Source organism: Mchenga conophoros, linkage group LG10, assembly GCF_057382185.1.
Source record: "Mchenga conophoros isolate Kocher_MC1m ecotype Shallow Benthic linkage group LG10, M_conophoros_male_GT1.1, whole genome shotgun sequence".
In the NCBI taxonomy this organism is placed as follows: Eukaryota; Metazoa; Chordata; class Actinopteri; order Cichliformes; family Cichlidae; genus Mchenga; species Mchenga conophoros.
In genome coordinates this window covers 35,162,733-35,179,498 of record NC_140535.1, presented here as the reverse complement: position 1 = coordinate 35,179,498, position 16,766 = coordinate 35,162,733, and the positions used below count along the sequence as shown (strand labels likewise).

General features: G+C 43.7%; 2 protein-coding genes across 3 annotated transcripts; both read right to left on the bottom strand.

Annotated features, from left to right (window-relative positions):
• Positions 1-6,709: 6,709 nt before the first annotated feature.
• On the bottom strand, positions 6,710-8,010 carry LOC146566328 (olfactory receptor 8G17-like). Of its 2 annotated transcripts, XM_085289963.1 has the most exons (2): positions 7,095-8,010; positions 6,710-6,735 (listed from the first exon to the last, which is right to left on the bottom strand). In XM_085289963.1, the coding sequence occupies exons 1-2, from the start codon at positions 8,008-8,010 to the stop codon at positions 6,710-6,712; spliced, it is 942 nt and encodes a 313-aa protein (XP_085146089.1). The 2 variants fall into 2 exon arrangements, with proteins under 2 accessions (XP_085146089.1, XP_085146088.1); XM_085289962.1 differs by lacking the exon at positions 6,710-6,735 and having other exon boundaries at positions 7,066-8,010.
• A 7,097-nt stretch (positions 8,011-15,107) lies between these two features.
• LOC146566327 (uncharacterized) lies at positions 15,108-16,278 on the bottom strand. The gene has a single exon (XM_085287875.1). It carries the CDS (start codon positions 16,276-16,278, stop codon positions 15,151-15,153), a length of 1,128 nt encoding a protein of 375 aa, XP_085144001.1. The 3' UTR covers positions 15,108-15,150.
• Between the last annotated feature and the right edge of the window lie 488 nt (positions 16,279-16,766).

Sequence of the window (16,766 nt, the reverse complement as noted above, 5' to 3'; positions counted from 1 at the left end):
GGTTCCAATCAGCCCAAATATCAAAGAGAAATTAAAAATGCATGCCGTGGAAGAGTTCAGGTCTTAGGAAGTTAACCCAGTTAAGAATAAGAAAACATTTCTGAGCTAACAACAATATTTTATCACATAATTTACGCTGTGAGTAAGTTAATGTTAATTCTTTTGAAGGTAAACCAAGAATAAAATATCCAGGGTCCTTTTGGATCCAATTCTTAAAGATATTACTCAGATCTTGAGATATAGAACTCCAAAATCTTTTAATTAGTTTGCATTGCCAAAAGTAATGGGAAAAGGTACAAGTTTCTTTTTGACATTTAATGGCGCCGGTGAGGTCGGCTGCCGTCACGACTGCTCCGACCACTTTTTCTTTGTCTTTGCTTTTTAAGTTAGTTTTCAGCGTTTCTAAATCGGCAAAATCATCACCATTGGGTACATTAGGTATGACAGTGACACTCTTGTTTCTATTGGTATACAATGTACTCACAATTCGAAGTTTTTAACTCCGGATCCGAGCTGGCCGAGTGAGATCTCGAGGGAGAACAAAGGGAAGCGGCGGCGGCCTAGAGGGAAGCGAGCCGGCGTCAGGAACAGGCTGAGAGCTCGTGCACACCGCACACCTCTGCCTAGCATCCTGCTCGCCAACGTCCAGTCACTGGAGAACAAGCTTGACGACCTCAGGGCCAGGATAAAGTTCCAGAGAGACATTCGGGACTGCAATCTCCTCTGCTTCACCGAGACATGGCTGAACCCAGCGGTGCCGGACCACGCCATCCAGCCGGCCGAGTTCTTCTCGGTTCACCGCATGGACAGGACACGGGACTCGGGGAAGTCAAGGGGAGGCGGCGTGTGTTTAATGGTGAACAACAACTGGTGCAACAGTGCGAACGTTGTTCCTCTCACACGCTCCTGCACACCAAATCTGGAACTACTGTCCATCATGTGTCGTCCTTTTTATCTACCTCGGGAATTTACATCGGTCATTGTAAGTGCCGTTTATATTCCACCACAAGCGGACACGGTCACCGCCTCATGCGAGCTGCATGAGGCACTCACACAGCACCAGACACAACACCGGGACGCTGCGCTTATTGTGACGGGGGACTTTAATAGCGCCAACCTCAAACGCGCAGCGCCGAACTTTTATCAACACATCACCTGCCCCACCAGGGGTGAAAGGACACTGGACCACTGCTACACTACGGTCAAGGACGGCTACAAGGCACAATCCCGCCCCCCGTTTGGCAAATCTGATCACGCCGCCATCTTCCTCATGCCAAAATACAAACAAAGGCTGAAACAGGAAGTTCCGGTTCAGAGGAAGGTCGCGCGCTGGACGGATCAATCGGTGGCCGCGTTACAGGACGCACTCGATGACGCAGACTGGGGCATGTTCAGAAACAGCTCCGATGATGATGTCAATGTGTTTACGGAAGCGGTTGTGGGATTCATCGGGAAACTAGCGGATGATACCGTGGAGACAAAAACTATCACAACGTTTCCCAACCAGAAGCCGTGGGTGGATAAAACCATCCGCGACGCTCTGAGATCCCGCACCGCTGCCTACAACACGGGACTCATGACGGGGGACATGGACCCGTACAAAGCCGCGTCATATAACGTGCGGAGGGCGGTGAAAGAGGCGAAGCAGCGCTACGGGAGGAAACTAGAGTCACAACTCCAACAGAGTGACTCTAGGAGCCTGTGGCGGGGACTAAGGACAATAACGGACTATAAAGCACCAACAACCGGTATGACGAACGCGGCCGTGACTCTGGCAGACGAGCTGAACACTTTCTATGCTCGCTTCGAGGCTGCAGCTAAGGTCTCCAACAATGCTAGTGTTAGCGGCGCTAACGGCTGCAGACAGGAAGATACTGCCAGCACCGGAAACGTGCTCATCATCTCCGAGCATGAAGTAAGGAGAGCCTTCAAGAGAGTGAACACCAGGAAAGCAGCAGGACCAGACGGCATCCCAGGTCGTATCCTAAGAGACTGCGCATACCAGCTAGCTCCTGTGTTCACTGAGATATTCAACATCTCTTTATCTCAGTCGGTGATCCCCACATGCTTCAAAGAGTCCATCATTGTTCCTGTCCCGAAGAAACCCCACCCTGCTTCTCTCAATGACTATCGCCCTGTAGCCCTCACCTCAGTAGTGATGAAGTGCTTTGAACGCCTGGTCAGAGACTTCATCATTTCTTCACTACCAGACACACTGGACCCACTACAGTTCGCTTACCATCCAAATCGTTCCACAGACGATGCCATCTCTCATCTCCTCCACACATCACTCACTCACTTGGACACTAGAAGGGGGAATTATGTTAAAATGCTCTTCATAGACTACAGCTCTGCATTTAACACCATAATTCCCTCCACACTCACCACCAAGCTGGAGCATCTGGGACTCAGCTCATCTATGTGTCAGTGGATCTCCAACTTCCTAACTGGCAGACCACAGGCAGTAAGGATGGGCGGACATGTCTCAGCCTCCACCACTCTCAGCACTGGAGCCCCCCAGGGGTGTGTTCTGAGCCCCCTGCTGTACTCTTTGTACACATATGACTGTGTGGCCACTACCAGCTCCACCACCATCATCAAGTTTGCTGACGACACCGTCGTGGTGGGCCTGATCTCTGATAACAACGAGACGGCCTACCTGAAGGAGATTAGGAATCTGGAGAACTGGTGCCAGAGGAACAACCTCCTTCTAAACGTCAGTAAGACAAAGGAGCTGATAGTGGACTTCAGCACTAAGCAGGAGAGGAACTACCAGACCCCCGTCATCAACGAGTGCCCAGTGGAGAGAGTGGACAGCTTCAAATACCTCGGAGTTCACATCACGCAGGACCTGTCATGGTCCTGTCACATCAACACTGTGGTGAAAAAGGCCTGACAGCGTCTCTACCACCTCAGACGCTTGAGAGACTTCCAACTGCCCTCCAAGGTGCTCAGGAACTTTTACTCGTGCACCATAGAGAGCATCCTGGCGGGAAACATCTTAACCTGGTTCGGGAACAGCACCATGCAGGACAGACGAGCTCTACAGAGGGTTGTGCGGTCAGCTGAGCGCACCATCCGCTCCGAGCTCCCTGACCTGCACTCAATCTACAGCAGGCGGTGCTGGACCAAGGCCAGGAAGATGGTGAAGGACCTCAGCCATCCCAACAACAGACTGTTCTCTCTGCTGAGGTCAGGAAAGCGATTCCGCTCCCTGAAGACCAACACAGAGAGACTGAGGAGGAGCTTCTTCCCGCAGGCGATACGGTCTCTCAATCACACCACCACACAGTACTGACCCACACATATGGTTCTTACACACACACTGGACTTTCTGGACTTTGGTTTTGCACAACACTGGTCACTATATTCTTCATTTCCGGTTAATACTTGTACAGCTGCTGTTATTGTGTATATATTTATTTATATTTAGATTTCTTCATACATTCTTATATAGTTCTATATTGTGTATTGTGTATTTTGTTGTACAGTTATTTTATTTTCAACTTTAATTTATATATTTATCTTTATCTTATTCTTCCCAGTTAAATTTACCCTTCATTCTAATTTGTGTTGTACAGTTATTTCATTTTTAACCTTAATTTATATTTTATTCCTTCCTAGTTAAATTTACCCTTTTTAATTTTTCATATTTATTTCCTATCTTATTCATAGCCTTTTCCTTTTTTGTTTTCTTTAGGTCACGAGCAGTTGTCCAAGCATTTCACTACATATCGTACTGTGTATGACTGTGTACGTGACAAATAAAATTTGAATTTGATTTGATACAGACACATCAGGTGTAATCTTATGCAGGCATTAGGAGTTAGGCGGTGTCAAATTTTTTTATTGGGTATCTTGCAAACAGTTGCAAGTAAAAGTAGATCTAGCTATGTTTCCACTCCTCCTCCACATATTGATTATTAAGATCTCTCTCCCATTTATGAATATCACTCAATGTGCTGCTACTATGAGTATAAAGTAAAGAATAAAAGGCAGAAATAAAATGAGTTCTGTCTTTTTGTTTAATAAGAAAAGTCTCCAAATCTTCATATATAGCTGTTTCTGCAGATTGTGAAATTTCAGAATTAACAAAATGACAAACATGGAGAAAGCCCAAAAAAATTGTCTCTAGGAATATTAAAATTTGAATCCAGTTGCTGAAAGTTCATCAGTGTGTTGTTTAAATACAAATCACCCTTAGCCTGTTGTTATGCCACATATCAAACAGACTGCGAGACATTCCTAGAACAAAGTCTTTGTTTCTCAATAAAGGAGTCAAAAAAATCTTCTCTGCCCAACCTTTTGTGCATTTCCCTCCAAAACCTTATTGTATTATAAATAACTGGGTTATTGTTAATCTCTGTTTGTAATTTCTTTTTGTCACAGACAACTAGGCCCCAAAGTGAAGAAGGTGAAGCAGACCAAGAGTCAAAAAAAAAAGACTGAACTTTATACCCTTTGTGTTCTGAACATGCACGAAAGGTCTGACAGATGGCAGGGTCATTGTATTTTAGCATAAAAATCATACTCTTTAAAAACATTTTCCTTTTAGTTAACATGAGAGAATGAGTAACTATTGATGTACTTTATGCAGTAACTTTATGAATTTAAAGAAAACAATCTTAATGGGGTTTTTTTACCTCACAAATGAAATGCATTTGGAAATCAACAACTCAAATTTTACTGTACAAGAATCTCACTTAAGATTATCACAATGACATGCCTAATGCCAAATTGCCTTATTATAATGGATTGGTTTTATATAACACTTTTCAGGGCACCCAAAGCGCTTTACAATTCGACTAATTTCCACTATTCATTCACTCTCGCATTCACACACTTATTATTATTCTTTCAGTTTAGGTTCAGTTTCTTACATATACAATACTGAACCAAAATGGTGATATGTGCTGATTTTGTGAACTGTTCCTAATTCACTGTTCCAGTCTGATTTGCCAACATATGCACAGTAGTAAGAACAAAATTGGCTAGTGTGCATGTGTCATAAATGTGAGGGATTTGGAGTATTGTTTTAATTCAGCTGTATTTTAAGCGGCCTGTTTAAGTTCATATAAACATCTCAATCAGATATAAGTCCAGAGTAGGGATGGGTATCGTTTAGGTTTTATCCGATACCGGTGCCAAATCGGTACTTTTGAAACGGTGCCGGTGCTTAAACGGTGCTCAAACCGGTGCTTAAAGAATGGAGAACACAAAATTGGTCCAAAAACCTCTCATGTTCAGCTGGTTCACCAGGCCATCAGACTGCTGAACACGTCATAGACACCTCAGCTTCACTACTGGAACTTTAACATTATGCACTCCATACTGTACAGTAATGCCACTGTTTTGCACATGTCTCAACTCTGTATATTTTATATATTTTATTTATTGTTTACTCTATTTAATTTGTAAAATATGTGTACACACACACACACACACACACACACACACACACACACGTAGGAAAATATTTACTATACACATCCAGAAATGCATATACTATTATATATTGTACATATATTTATTAGTTTCAGATGTAGCCATTCTTGTATTTTGCTTGTTTACATTATTGTATTTTGCACAACTCTGTTGCTTGTGAAGCTCGCACACAAGAATTTCACTCACATGTGCTGTACCAATGTACCTGCACATGTGATGTGACAATAAAAGTGATTTGATTTGATTTGGTTTTTGTAAAAAGATAACAATGTTAGCCTTTTCTGCAGCTATAGGGCATATATGGTATCACTCTTGGCTGGAAGCAGTGCTTAATCAATGGAAAAAACACAAACTTTGTCCAAAAACCGCTCATGTTCAGCTGTTTCCCTCTTTTTCTTTGGTCATTTTAGCCTTTTTGGCCAGGGTGAAGGGAGTAGCTGCCATCAAACAAGAAGACAGCCGCATGTACATATGATGATGTTTGCTAGTTCACCTTACATGCATTAATTTAATAACGTGGTTAGCCTACTCAACGTAAATTACTCACGCAGAGAAGAACGGCTGCTGCTGCTGCTGCCATCATCATCCGTCATCATTTCTGCTACACTGGCAGGGCTAGGGGCCAGGACTCTCCTCTTCGTGTTTTTAGGTATGTTGCTAACTCCGGGTCCGATAACAGGCACCACACCGCAGTAGATGCGCTCGGTGTGAGATCTCGCAGCAAGCTATCAAATACAGCGCATTTCTTGGTTTTTGGAGAGAAAAAAACGCTATGCGTCGCTAGGTGTTTCATCGGATTTGAGGAGTTACCTCCTTTGACAGTATCAGCTTAAAGCACTTGTTGCAGGCTGCTGAGTTTGCATCTTTTGCTGTGAAGTACAGCCAGACTTTTGACCGCTTCGCCTTGGGCATTTTTAATCTGTAGCTCTGCATAAAAGAACGTACGTACCTGGCCCCGCCTACTATCCTCGGAAACGTAAAATGATTGTCTAGAAGTGTATCACAGCTCAGGAAAAAAAAGCACCGAAATAAAGCACCGAAATGTGCGCTGCTTTTCGGTCTGGTTACTACCGTTTATGTCAGAACCGGTGCCATCATGGCACCGGACACCGGTACCCATCCCTAGTCCAGAGATTGTCTTTTTTGGTTTTAAATGAAAGCTATGGTATAAGTAAGAATACTAAAAATTACTCCCATGCAAAGGTATTCTCTTGGCCATTACTCTGATTCATTACATCGGTATAACCGGGTGTTATTGCTGGTTTCATACCATTATGTTCTTCTTAAATACTAATTATGTATTTAGCTCCAATAAAACTGCACAGTCCTTGTGTCTGTGTTTAACAAAGGCTTACCAGCAGATAGCGAATATTTGCTTTTGTCTTTAACGTCATCTAATGTAAATTAAACTTCATGAATGAGACAAAACCACAGATTGGCTTAAGCTTTTATTTTACACAAACATACACACATTTTGAAATGCTGACTAAAGTTTTATACATTAGTTTCTTACAGCAGCAAAAACATTAACTTCCATCTAATTATGATTAAAATAGCTGTCAGAGATGATCTCCCTTTAGATGTTGAATTTCTATAAAAACAAACAGAAACACATTCTGTTTATGATGCCAAAACCTTCTTGGATACACAAAACTTCAAAAGGGCTTTTTGTAGGTCTTTGGACTGCACACCATAAATAATGGGGTTCAGACTGCCTGGAACCATATAACACAGAAGAGCAGAGATTTTTCTGTACTCTGAGTACTGAGGGAAGCGATGCAGAGTAATAAGTGCCATTCCACTAAGTGTCAAAATCAGATAAACAACCAGATGAGTGCTGCAGGTCTTCAACGCTTTACTGTTCAAAGACTTGTTCTTACTGGTCAGACAAACCACTGCAATGCTTGTATAGGAAAGAACTATTGCCCCTATAGAGCCCACATAAAGAGCCACAGTGAAAGTGATACCATAGATGTTGTTAATGACCACACTTTCACAGGAAAGTTTAAACAATGAGGCATTGTCACAGTAGGGGTTTGTGATCAAAGTCCTGCATCGACTCAGTCGTGTGGTCAGACCTAGAAGAATCCCGACCAAAACAAAGGCCACTCCCCAGGCACAAACTGTCAGCTTGATCATCATTTTGTTGGTCATTATGGAAACATAGTGAAAAGGATTACAAATGGCCACATATCTGTCATAGGCCATAATCATGAGAACAGTGTGACTTGTGGTTCCAACCAAGTGCGCAATGTAGGCCTGAACAACACATTGATAATAACTAATGAGGCGCTCAGATGGAGGTCTCATAAGGTCTATAAGCAAACGGGGCACCACGATAGAGTTTACAAGAATATCAGTCAATGGCAAGTTGCAAAAAAGGAGATACATGGGCTGGTGAAGATTCTTGTTCATGACAATCAAAATAGTAATGCCCACATTTATAATCATTATAAACAGGTAGGAGAAAAACAAGAAAAGAAAGGCGGGGTAGAGAGAATCCTTTGAAGTGTTTAAGCCCTCTAACTGGAGGATGTAGCTGTTGTAGGTGTAGTTCTCCATCATCCTGAAAGAACGTTATTTTACACTTACAGATCTTATGAGATTGTAAGTCCATATGATCTTATCAGAAACAATAAAAGTTACAGGAGGAACTTTATAGTAGTGAAAACAATGAGGCTGAGTTATAGAAAAGCTGATGTAAAGCTGTTGGTAGACTAATACATCAACGCACAGCTTGTTTGTCACTGTTCTCCGCTGTCTTATAGGCACAGACTCCCAGAGGGTGTCCACATTGCCTCAGATTTTGAATGATGTAATTGCAATGATAATAAGATCAAACGTGCTTTGTTCATGAAAACTCAAGGCAAATCCTTTGTTATCAGGGCCCTTACCAAATAATCCTCCAAGAGAAAGCACACAACACCCACAAATGACCAAAATAGCTATGATAAGAAAACCCTAATGGACATAATGCAACCTTTCCATTGCCCAGAGAAAGAGGTCATCCCCTCCTCCAGCGGATTGTCAACTCCCAAGAGCTCATACATGAGTTGAGACAAGGTCTTCAGGCCTTCCAGTGCTCTGGTCACAGTTTCATCAGGGGGAGTATTGTTGAGAAGAGAAGTGGGTCCTAATTGCTCTGCTAATCCTTCTACTGCATCACAAGTTAAGTTTGCGTACCTAAGCACATTGTAGTGGATGTAATTAATAAGGTCAACAATCTAATTTGGAGTAATTGGGATAAGTGAAATAATCCCCACAACTACTGGCAACGTTTTAAACCCAGCCACAATTTGGTCAGCCAATTTATATTCGTTTGGAACCCCTCTAGGCAGCCCAATAGCCTCTATACACGTTGGTGAACCCACAGAAAGGTCAAATGAGCCTATCAAGCGCTTCCTCAAAACATGGCATCCACGCTTCGCTGTTAATTGGGCAATGCCGGGTTCACCCAGTCGCACCCCCTTTTCACCCACTAAAACTAAAGGCGCCCCGACACGTACCATGACACACAGGCCAGAAGTCCAGCTAGGGATTCTGACGAATAGCCTGTACTCACCGATTTGATTTACCTTTCCTCTGGACAGATACATCACAGCGGATCACCAGTCAGAGTCGACATCTCCAGCGTCGTGCTTGTGGCTTCCCTGATCGCTTACTGTAAAATTAAAATAAGTATAGTTAGCTTTTCTCGGGGTGAAATGTCCTGGACCTGTTTTGTCGTAAATTTGTGGGGACAGCCTGGCCAAAGTGGAGTAGTTTCCTGTAGAAACAGCACTTCCAGTTAATTTAAACATACAACCAAGTCCCCCATGTATCAATGGGATACAGAGGACCAGGTTCAGTGAATACATGTGGGCGGGCGGCTGCGCACGCCACACAGTCTAACACCTTTTGCTCTTTTGTATTTTAAATTAGCCAATCTAGCCAGAAGATTGCTATCTTTATACTCACTAGGTGTCGGTTCTCCTAGTTGTTACGCTTCTTTTCTTTCTATGGGCCCTCTCTCCCCCTTTAACGGATGGACCACATGTGGGATGACCGCTGTATTCGGGCAATTGACATAGCTTTCGTAATAGTTTGTGATTTTATGCTAATACTCTCCCATTACTTTCCAGCTTCACCCAAATCTTGTTGTTTCCTGCTGCCACCTTTGTGCTCAAACAAGAACCTCTTTCTGAGGGGCTTGTGAGCTATGTGAGAATGCTCTTTCTGGACTTCAGCTCAGCATTCAATCATATCATCCCGGAGATCCTGGTCCAGAAACTGTCTCACCTGGGACTCTCCACCCCCATCTGCCTCTGGATCAAGGACTTCCTGACAAATAGACCACAGTCGGTCAGACTCGGCCCCCACCTGTCCAGCACCATCACACTCAGCACCGGGTCTCCACAAGGATGTGTTTTGAGTCCCCTCCTGTTTACGCTCTACACATCCGACTGCTCCCCTACCCATCTCTCAAACACCATCATAAAGTTCGCGGATGACACCACAGTGGTTGGACTCATCTCAAGGGGGGATGAGTCGGACTACAGAGATGAGGTCAACAGACTGACTGAGTGGTGTTCAGTTAACAACCTCCAACTGAACACCACAAAAACTAAAGAACTTATCTTGGACTTCAGGAAGGGCAGAGCAGACCCGGCCCCACTTTACATTCACGGGAACTGTGTGGAGAGGGTACACTCCATGAGGTTTCTGGGTGTGCAGATATCTGATGACCTCTCCTGGACTGCAAATACTACGGCGGTGGTTAAAAAGGCCCAGCAGCGTCTCCACTTTCTGAGAGTGCTCAGGAGGAACAACCTGGAGGAGAGGCTGCTGGTGACATTTTACAGAGCCACCATAGAGAGCATCCTAACGTACGGCATAACATCATGGTATGCAGGGTGCTCAGCTGCGGACAGGAAAGTACTGCAGAGGGGCATCAACACAGCCCAGAAGATCACTGGCTGCTCTCTGCCCAGCCTGGAGGTCACTGCAAACTCTCGGTACCTCAGCAGAGCTGGCAATATCATCAAGGACCACTCTCACCCCAGCAACCAACTGTTTGAACTATTACCGTCAGGCCGACAGTACAGGTCACATAAAACCAGGACAAACAGATTCAGGGATAGCTTCTTTCCCAGAGCTACCACCGTAGTAAATAAGCACAAAAACAATTGAACCTATTGTCAAAGGAGCTTGCAAAGAAAAGCGTCTGGACTTCTTTAAGTTGCTTGAAGACGTTTCACCTCTCATCCGAGAAGCTTCTTCAGTTCTAAGGTCAAATGGTGGAGAGTCCCAGATATAAACCTAGTGGCAGTTTCCCCCCACAGAGGGACAAAAGGACCCCCTGATGATCCTCTAATCGCCTGAGCCAAGGTGTGAAACTGGGTGTGGGTCCCAATCAGCCAGAGTTTCGGGTGAGTTCATTGTGAAACCTGGCCCCACCTTATCATGCGAATTCCTGAGGTCAGATGGCCCAGGATGTGAGTGGGCGTTAAGGCGTCTGGGAAGGATCTCAAAACTGGATTATAGATGGCAGAGAGTTGGTGTCGTAAACCACCGCCTCTGTTCAAAGATGGTCGCTCACAGTGGACATAGATGGCTTCTTTCACTCCTCTTTCAAACCATCTGTCCTCTCTGTCCAAAATGTGACCATTGGCATCCTCGAAAGAGTGACCTTTATCCTTAAGATGCAGATGGACTGCTGAGTCTTGTCCTTTGGAGGTGGCTCTTCTGTGTTGTGCCATGCGCTTGTGAAGTGGCTGTTTGGTCTCTCCAATGTAGAGGTCTGAGCATTCCTCGCTGCACTGTACAGCACACACCACATTGTTTAGTCTGTGTTTTGGCGTTTTGTCTTTCGGGTGAACCAGTTTTTGTCTGAGCGTGTTGCTGGGTCTGAAATGCACCGGGATGTCATGCTTGGAGAAAACTCTCCTGAGTTTTTCTGATACACCGGCTACATAGGGGATGACAATGTTGTTGCGTCTGTCCTTCTTATCCTCCCTCGCTGGTGTCTGGTCTTCTTTTCTGTGCCTCTTTGCTGACTTTAAGAACGCCCATTTAGGATAGCCGCACGTTTTGAGTGCTTCCTTTACATGTGTGTGTTCCTTCTTTTTTCCTTCAGGCTTAGAGGGAACATGTTCTGCCCGGTTGTGTAGGGTCCTGATTACTCCAAGTTTGTGTTCCAAAGGGTGATGGGAGTCAAAGAGGGAGTCAAAGGGTCAAAGTCCAGACGCTTTTCTTTGCAAACTCCTTTGACTACGATGACCTGGATGACTGAGAACCTTCACAGACAATTGAACCTATTCCATACCGTCACTGTCATTATATTATGCTGCTATTCATACTGTCATTATATTAATGCTGCTATCCTGTATATATTGTACATACTATTGTTTGAGTACTTACGATTGTTTTTTTGTACTTTTTATATTTTACATTTATATTTATTATTGAAACTTGCACCAAGGGAGTGGCACTCCAATTTCGTTGTACTCTGTACAATGACAATAAAAGGCTATTCTATTCTATTCTTGTGACCTTCTTTACAGTTAAACAGCTAATCTTCCAGGACGGGTGATTCTCTCCGCTCTTTTCCTCTTCTTGCTTCAAACTCAGGGGTGGAATACCCTGAGGTCCAGGATTTTTTCTGACTCAGCCAAGTCAGGACCTCCGGCCTCTTTGGTGCAGTGCTTCTGTATTTCCACCAACCCCCTTCGTGATTATTGCTGTGGTTCTAGAATCCTCACGAGGTGACTAGCAGGAGCCCAAATGGCATGACCCTTGACCCCAATTGCTATCTTGGCAGTCTCGGCTTCTGCTACCAAGGATCCTCGTATCTCCGTGACCTCACCTAGTGTCTGCTCCTTTCTCTGTAAGAGACAGAAAACAAAAACACCTCTTTGCCTAGCCTTAATAATCTACTGTTATTATCCATTGTTCTTCTAGTGATTCAAAGTTGGTTTAGAATATCATATTCGGAGCTCTCTGACCCAGAGACTTATTCTAATCATAATCTATGTGTTTAAGTGTGTTTGCAATTACCCCTCTGCACTCTAAGTCATTTCAGTATACAATATATCAGTCTGGACAATCACGCGGAACAAAGCTTTTGGCCTTCAAAAGACTGAGTGCCAACTCTTATGAGCACATTCACAATGTGTGTATGAAAATAATTATAACTGCTTATTTTAGTAAAATAAATCAAACATTTTCAACCCTAACCTTCCCTCGTTTCACACATTTTAACATGTGAACAATAGAGCATGTGTTTTGTTCAGCCTGTCTCCTCATGAAAATGCACTAAATGAACACAGGCATTTTATCTTCTAAACACGATTCAGTTTCTTTTGATCGTTAAACCTGTGTATTAATAGCATTGGAAGTTTCAAGACGGCGCTGTCTTTCAAACTTTTTTTTCTCCACCTTCCTTTAGTTTGTGGAGAGCAGGGAACTTATTTTGCTGCTATTGTTAATAATCATCATCATTACCATTGCATTAATAATATAATCTACAGCATTGATATTGCATTCAGATGTTTAAACAGTGTGTGTCTTTCAGAAAGACTAAGTTGCAGGCTGATTGCATGTTTGCAGAGTGTGCCTTTTGCAGAAGTGAAACCGAAAGCAGAGTCTAAGTGCAGGTTATTCTGAGGAGCTGTTTGGATGATGCTATTTGAATAACCACGTTATTCATTGTTATCTTTTATTTCATTTATATCTGTTGATTAAGCTTTTAGTAGAGGTTCTTGATTAGGACATTTATTCAATATATTACACATATTGTTTCAGTTGTGTTAAAAGTCATTGTGGTTTTGATCTGACCTATGTATGAAATGTATCTGACGTTGAAGGGGCGTCATTAAATTCAAGCCCTGATGGTATCAAATATCTGCTTATGCTTTGATCAGTCGGAGATCAGCGCTGTCTGCGAACGGAGCTGGTCCCCCCACGCGTGTATTTCATTAAAATCAATTGTTTGACCAAGCTCTTCTGGACCATGGTGTTTTGTACTCTCCTTCCTCAATTTTTGAACCTTAACAAGTTACTTTACTTTCTACCTTTTAGATATAGTATGGATAACGCACTTTTTAAAACTTCTGGAACCAGCTCCTTCATCTACTCGAGAATGGAGCTGCTGGCACTAAACACAAAGACACAGACTGGCATGAGACACAACATCCCAGCCGAGCGAAACAGGAGCTACAGAGGCTGCAAGGCTGGAGTGAGGAAAGCGGATCACCAAAGGCGATTCATGCCATCAATCCCGACAGTGATAATGGGCAACGTGAACTTGTTACAGAATACGATTGATGACCTGTGCGCTCTGAACAACCACCGACTCTACCGTGGGTGCAGTTTGTTTATCTTCACGGAGACATGGCTTACCAAGCTAACGCCGCAGGCTAACATAGATCTATGTGGATTCACATCCGTGAGAGCCGATAAGGGACACAGGCCAGCGGAAAAAGCGGAGGTGGGGGACTCACTGTCTACATTTTAACATTTTGTACATTTTGTAACCCTGGACACGTCTCCGTTAAAGTATCGGTATGCCGACCGGACCTGGAGCTGCTAGGCATTAGCTTGCGGCCGTATTATCTACCTCGGGAGTTCAGTCATGTGATCTGTGTGTGTGTTTACATCCCTCCAAGGGCCGACGCAACAGCTGTCTGTGAGAAAATACGCACAGTTACAGCAAGACTGCAGACACAACACCCCAAGGCTTTCATTATTATATCTGGAGACTTTAATCATGCCACACTGGATTCTACTCTGACTGCTTTTCACCAGTTTGTGAATTGTCCCACAAGGAGCAACAGGACAATTGACCTACTGTATGCTAATGTGTCCCCCCACTAGGGAAGTCAGACTACAATCTGGTTTACCTACAGCCACAATACACACCCTTTGTCCAAAGGCAGCCTGTGACAACACGCTCCATTAGAAGATGGACCCCAGAAAAGGAGGATGCTCTGAGGGACTGTTATGACACCACAGATTGGGATGTGCTTCTGAACCCACAGGGTGAGGAGATAGAGGGGGCGACACACTGTCTGACAGACTATCTCAACTTTTGTGAGGACGCGGTCGCCCCTGCTAAGATGGTTATCCTAATAGGGCTTTGGAGTTGATGTCATGCCGCAGGGATCATGGCGCCATGTCAGTAAGCCAGAAAGCAAAACAAGCGCACAGTACTGGAGTGTTGGATTCGGGACTGCCAGAACCATGCTCAAAATCAGCGCAAAAGACAAAGAGCTTTATCGCAACCGATTGTGCCCAGACGCCAAGAGACAGTACTTTGAAAAAATTGCGTGCATCTTTGTGACCTCGTTGTGTGGACACAGAGAGACCTTGCTGTGATTCGCGTCTTCCCTGCTGTGGATTTCTGGAAACCGCGCTTAAAGCAAGCACAAGACTTCTTTCGTAAAGTGTGCCTTCCTGAACTTGTTGGGAAATACTTCTGGAAACAACGTGCTGCTCTAAATAGCCTGTAATGTTTCATGTTCTGGTTAAAGATTGATGACAGCTGTGTGGTGTGATGTAAATAGTTTGCATTTCATTTTTATGTGATTGCTGTGTACATGTGAATAGATCTATAATAAAGAAAAACAAACAAATATACTATTCTTTTTTGTTTTATTAAAACAACTTCACACATAGTACAACTATTTACAATGTACTGTACATCCAAAAAAACAGCTTTAAGAATACTCAACAGGAGCAAGTGTCATTTGGCCCTGGTTTGACAACAACACTGGGGTACATATTAACAAAAACACAGCAAACCTTAACGATCTTATCAAGAAATGTTGTGTCTTCAGCCTCACATGATAAGAGTAATCGGATTGGCATTGTAGTGTGTAACATTTTGAACGTATTGCGCAAACTACCTATTACTCGCTCAACATGAATTCTCAGGTGGGCAGTTGCTCTCGTTTGTTCAACGTCCCTTGCATCAAGTTGACAGTAGCCTTTTGTGAAAGCTGGAATCTTGACCTCCGCACACATCATTCCTACAGCATCTCTGATGTCAAAGCCTCTGTCAGCCAATACTACGTCCCCTGGTAACAGCCTTTGAAGAATGCCACATCTCTCTGTGATGTGTTTATCTGATGCACGACCCCCCCATCCCCTGGAAATGAAAGAAATAGCTCCATGGGGTGTAATCCCGATGAGGTATTTTATGGTGTGTGTACCCTTGTAATGAGAGTATGTTTGTGCACGTGCCTTTAAATTAGATGGTCTTTCTGTTCGAATCTCAAAACAGTCAACAATGATGGCTACTCGTTTTCCAAAAGTTTCAGTAAACTGTGGAGGCATTGTTGCCTGCAGACAGTGCCTCTCAGGCCAGTGCACCAGTGCTCCTAAGCGGGCATACAAAACATTAATGGTATCGGTGAAGACAGAAGACAGTGTTTTGTGGGACACATCGAATAGATGACAAAGATGCTGGACTGGAAGATCAAGTCTCAGACGCATCAGTGTGAGTAAGAGCATTTGGAAACCTGTCAGTGTCTTCGATATTGGCAGGAAATCTTTGACAGTGTTGAAGAGGGACATCAAGACAGCATAACAATGAAGTCCAGTGTAATAGCTTACTTTTTCGGTATTGTCCTTTAAGAAAGTTTCATTCAGCTCTGTCTTTTGCAACTGTGCTCGAAGCAGTCTGTTCTCCTCCAACAGCCGGTTTATTTCTGCTCTGCCCTGTTGACTGTACACACAATCCTTCGTCTGCCCTTCAGCTTCCGTGACGCTGTCACTCCCATCACCACTGTCCACATTTGCAGCTGGTACGTCAACCTCCACTTGTCCAACTGCTGTCCACTGCCTGCATGTCATGGTTATTTTGTTGTTGTTCTTCTGTCAGACCTTCATCGAACATCAAGCCTGTAAGATAAAAATAGTGCATAGACATAAGGTTAATGTACACCAATATTCCAATGACAGGTGTGTGATTCATCTTTAAGTTATGTGGGGGGGGGGGGGGGTTACCTGCAATGGGTGCTCTTTTTCGCTTCCGTTGCGTACGCCTTGCGTGCCGCTCCGAGTCTGACACAGGTTTGTCGTCGTGCCCCATGTGCAGTGTTGGTGCCCAGTCTGGATTTGTTACATCCATTTCATATGCTGGTTTGCCTGCAATTATGCCAAATCAAAAGCTACTCAGTCGACATGACGTGGTTCTGCAGCATCACACATTAGCATCTTTTATCTCATTATCTATGACTGCAGCGCATTGAAAAAAAATTACTAAAAGCCTTTTAATAGTGATATGAATTAATTTAGAACTCACCGGAAAGAAAATGCCGTGAGCAAACCAACAAAAAGCT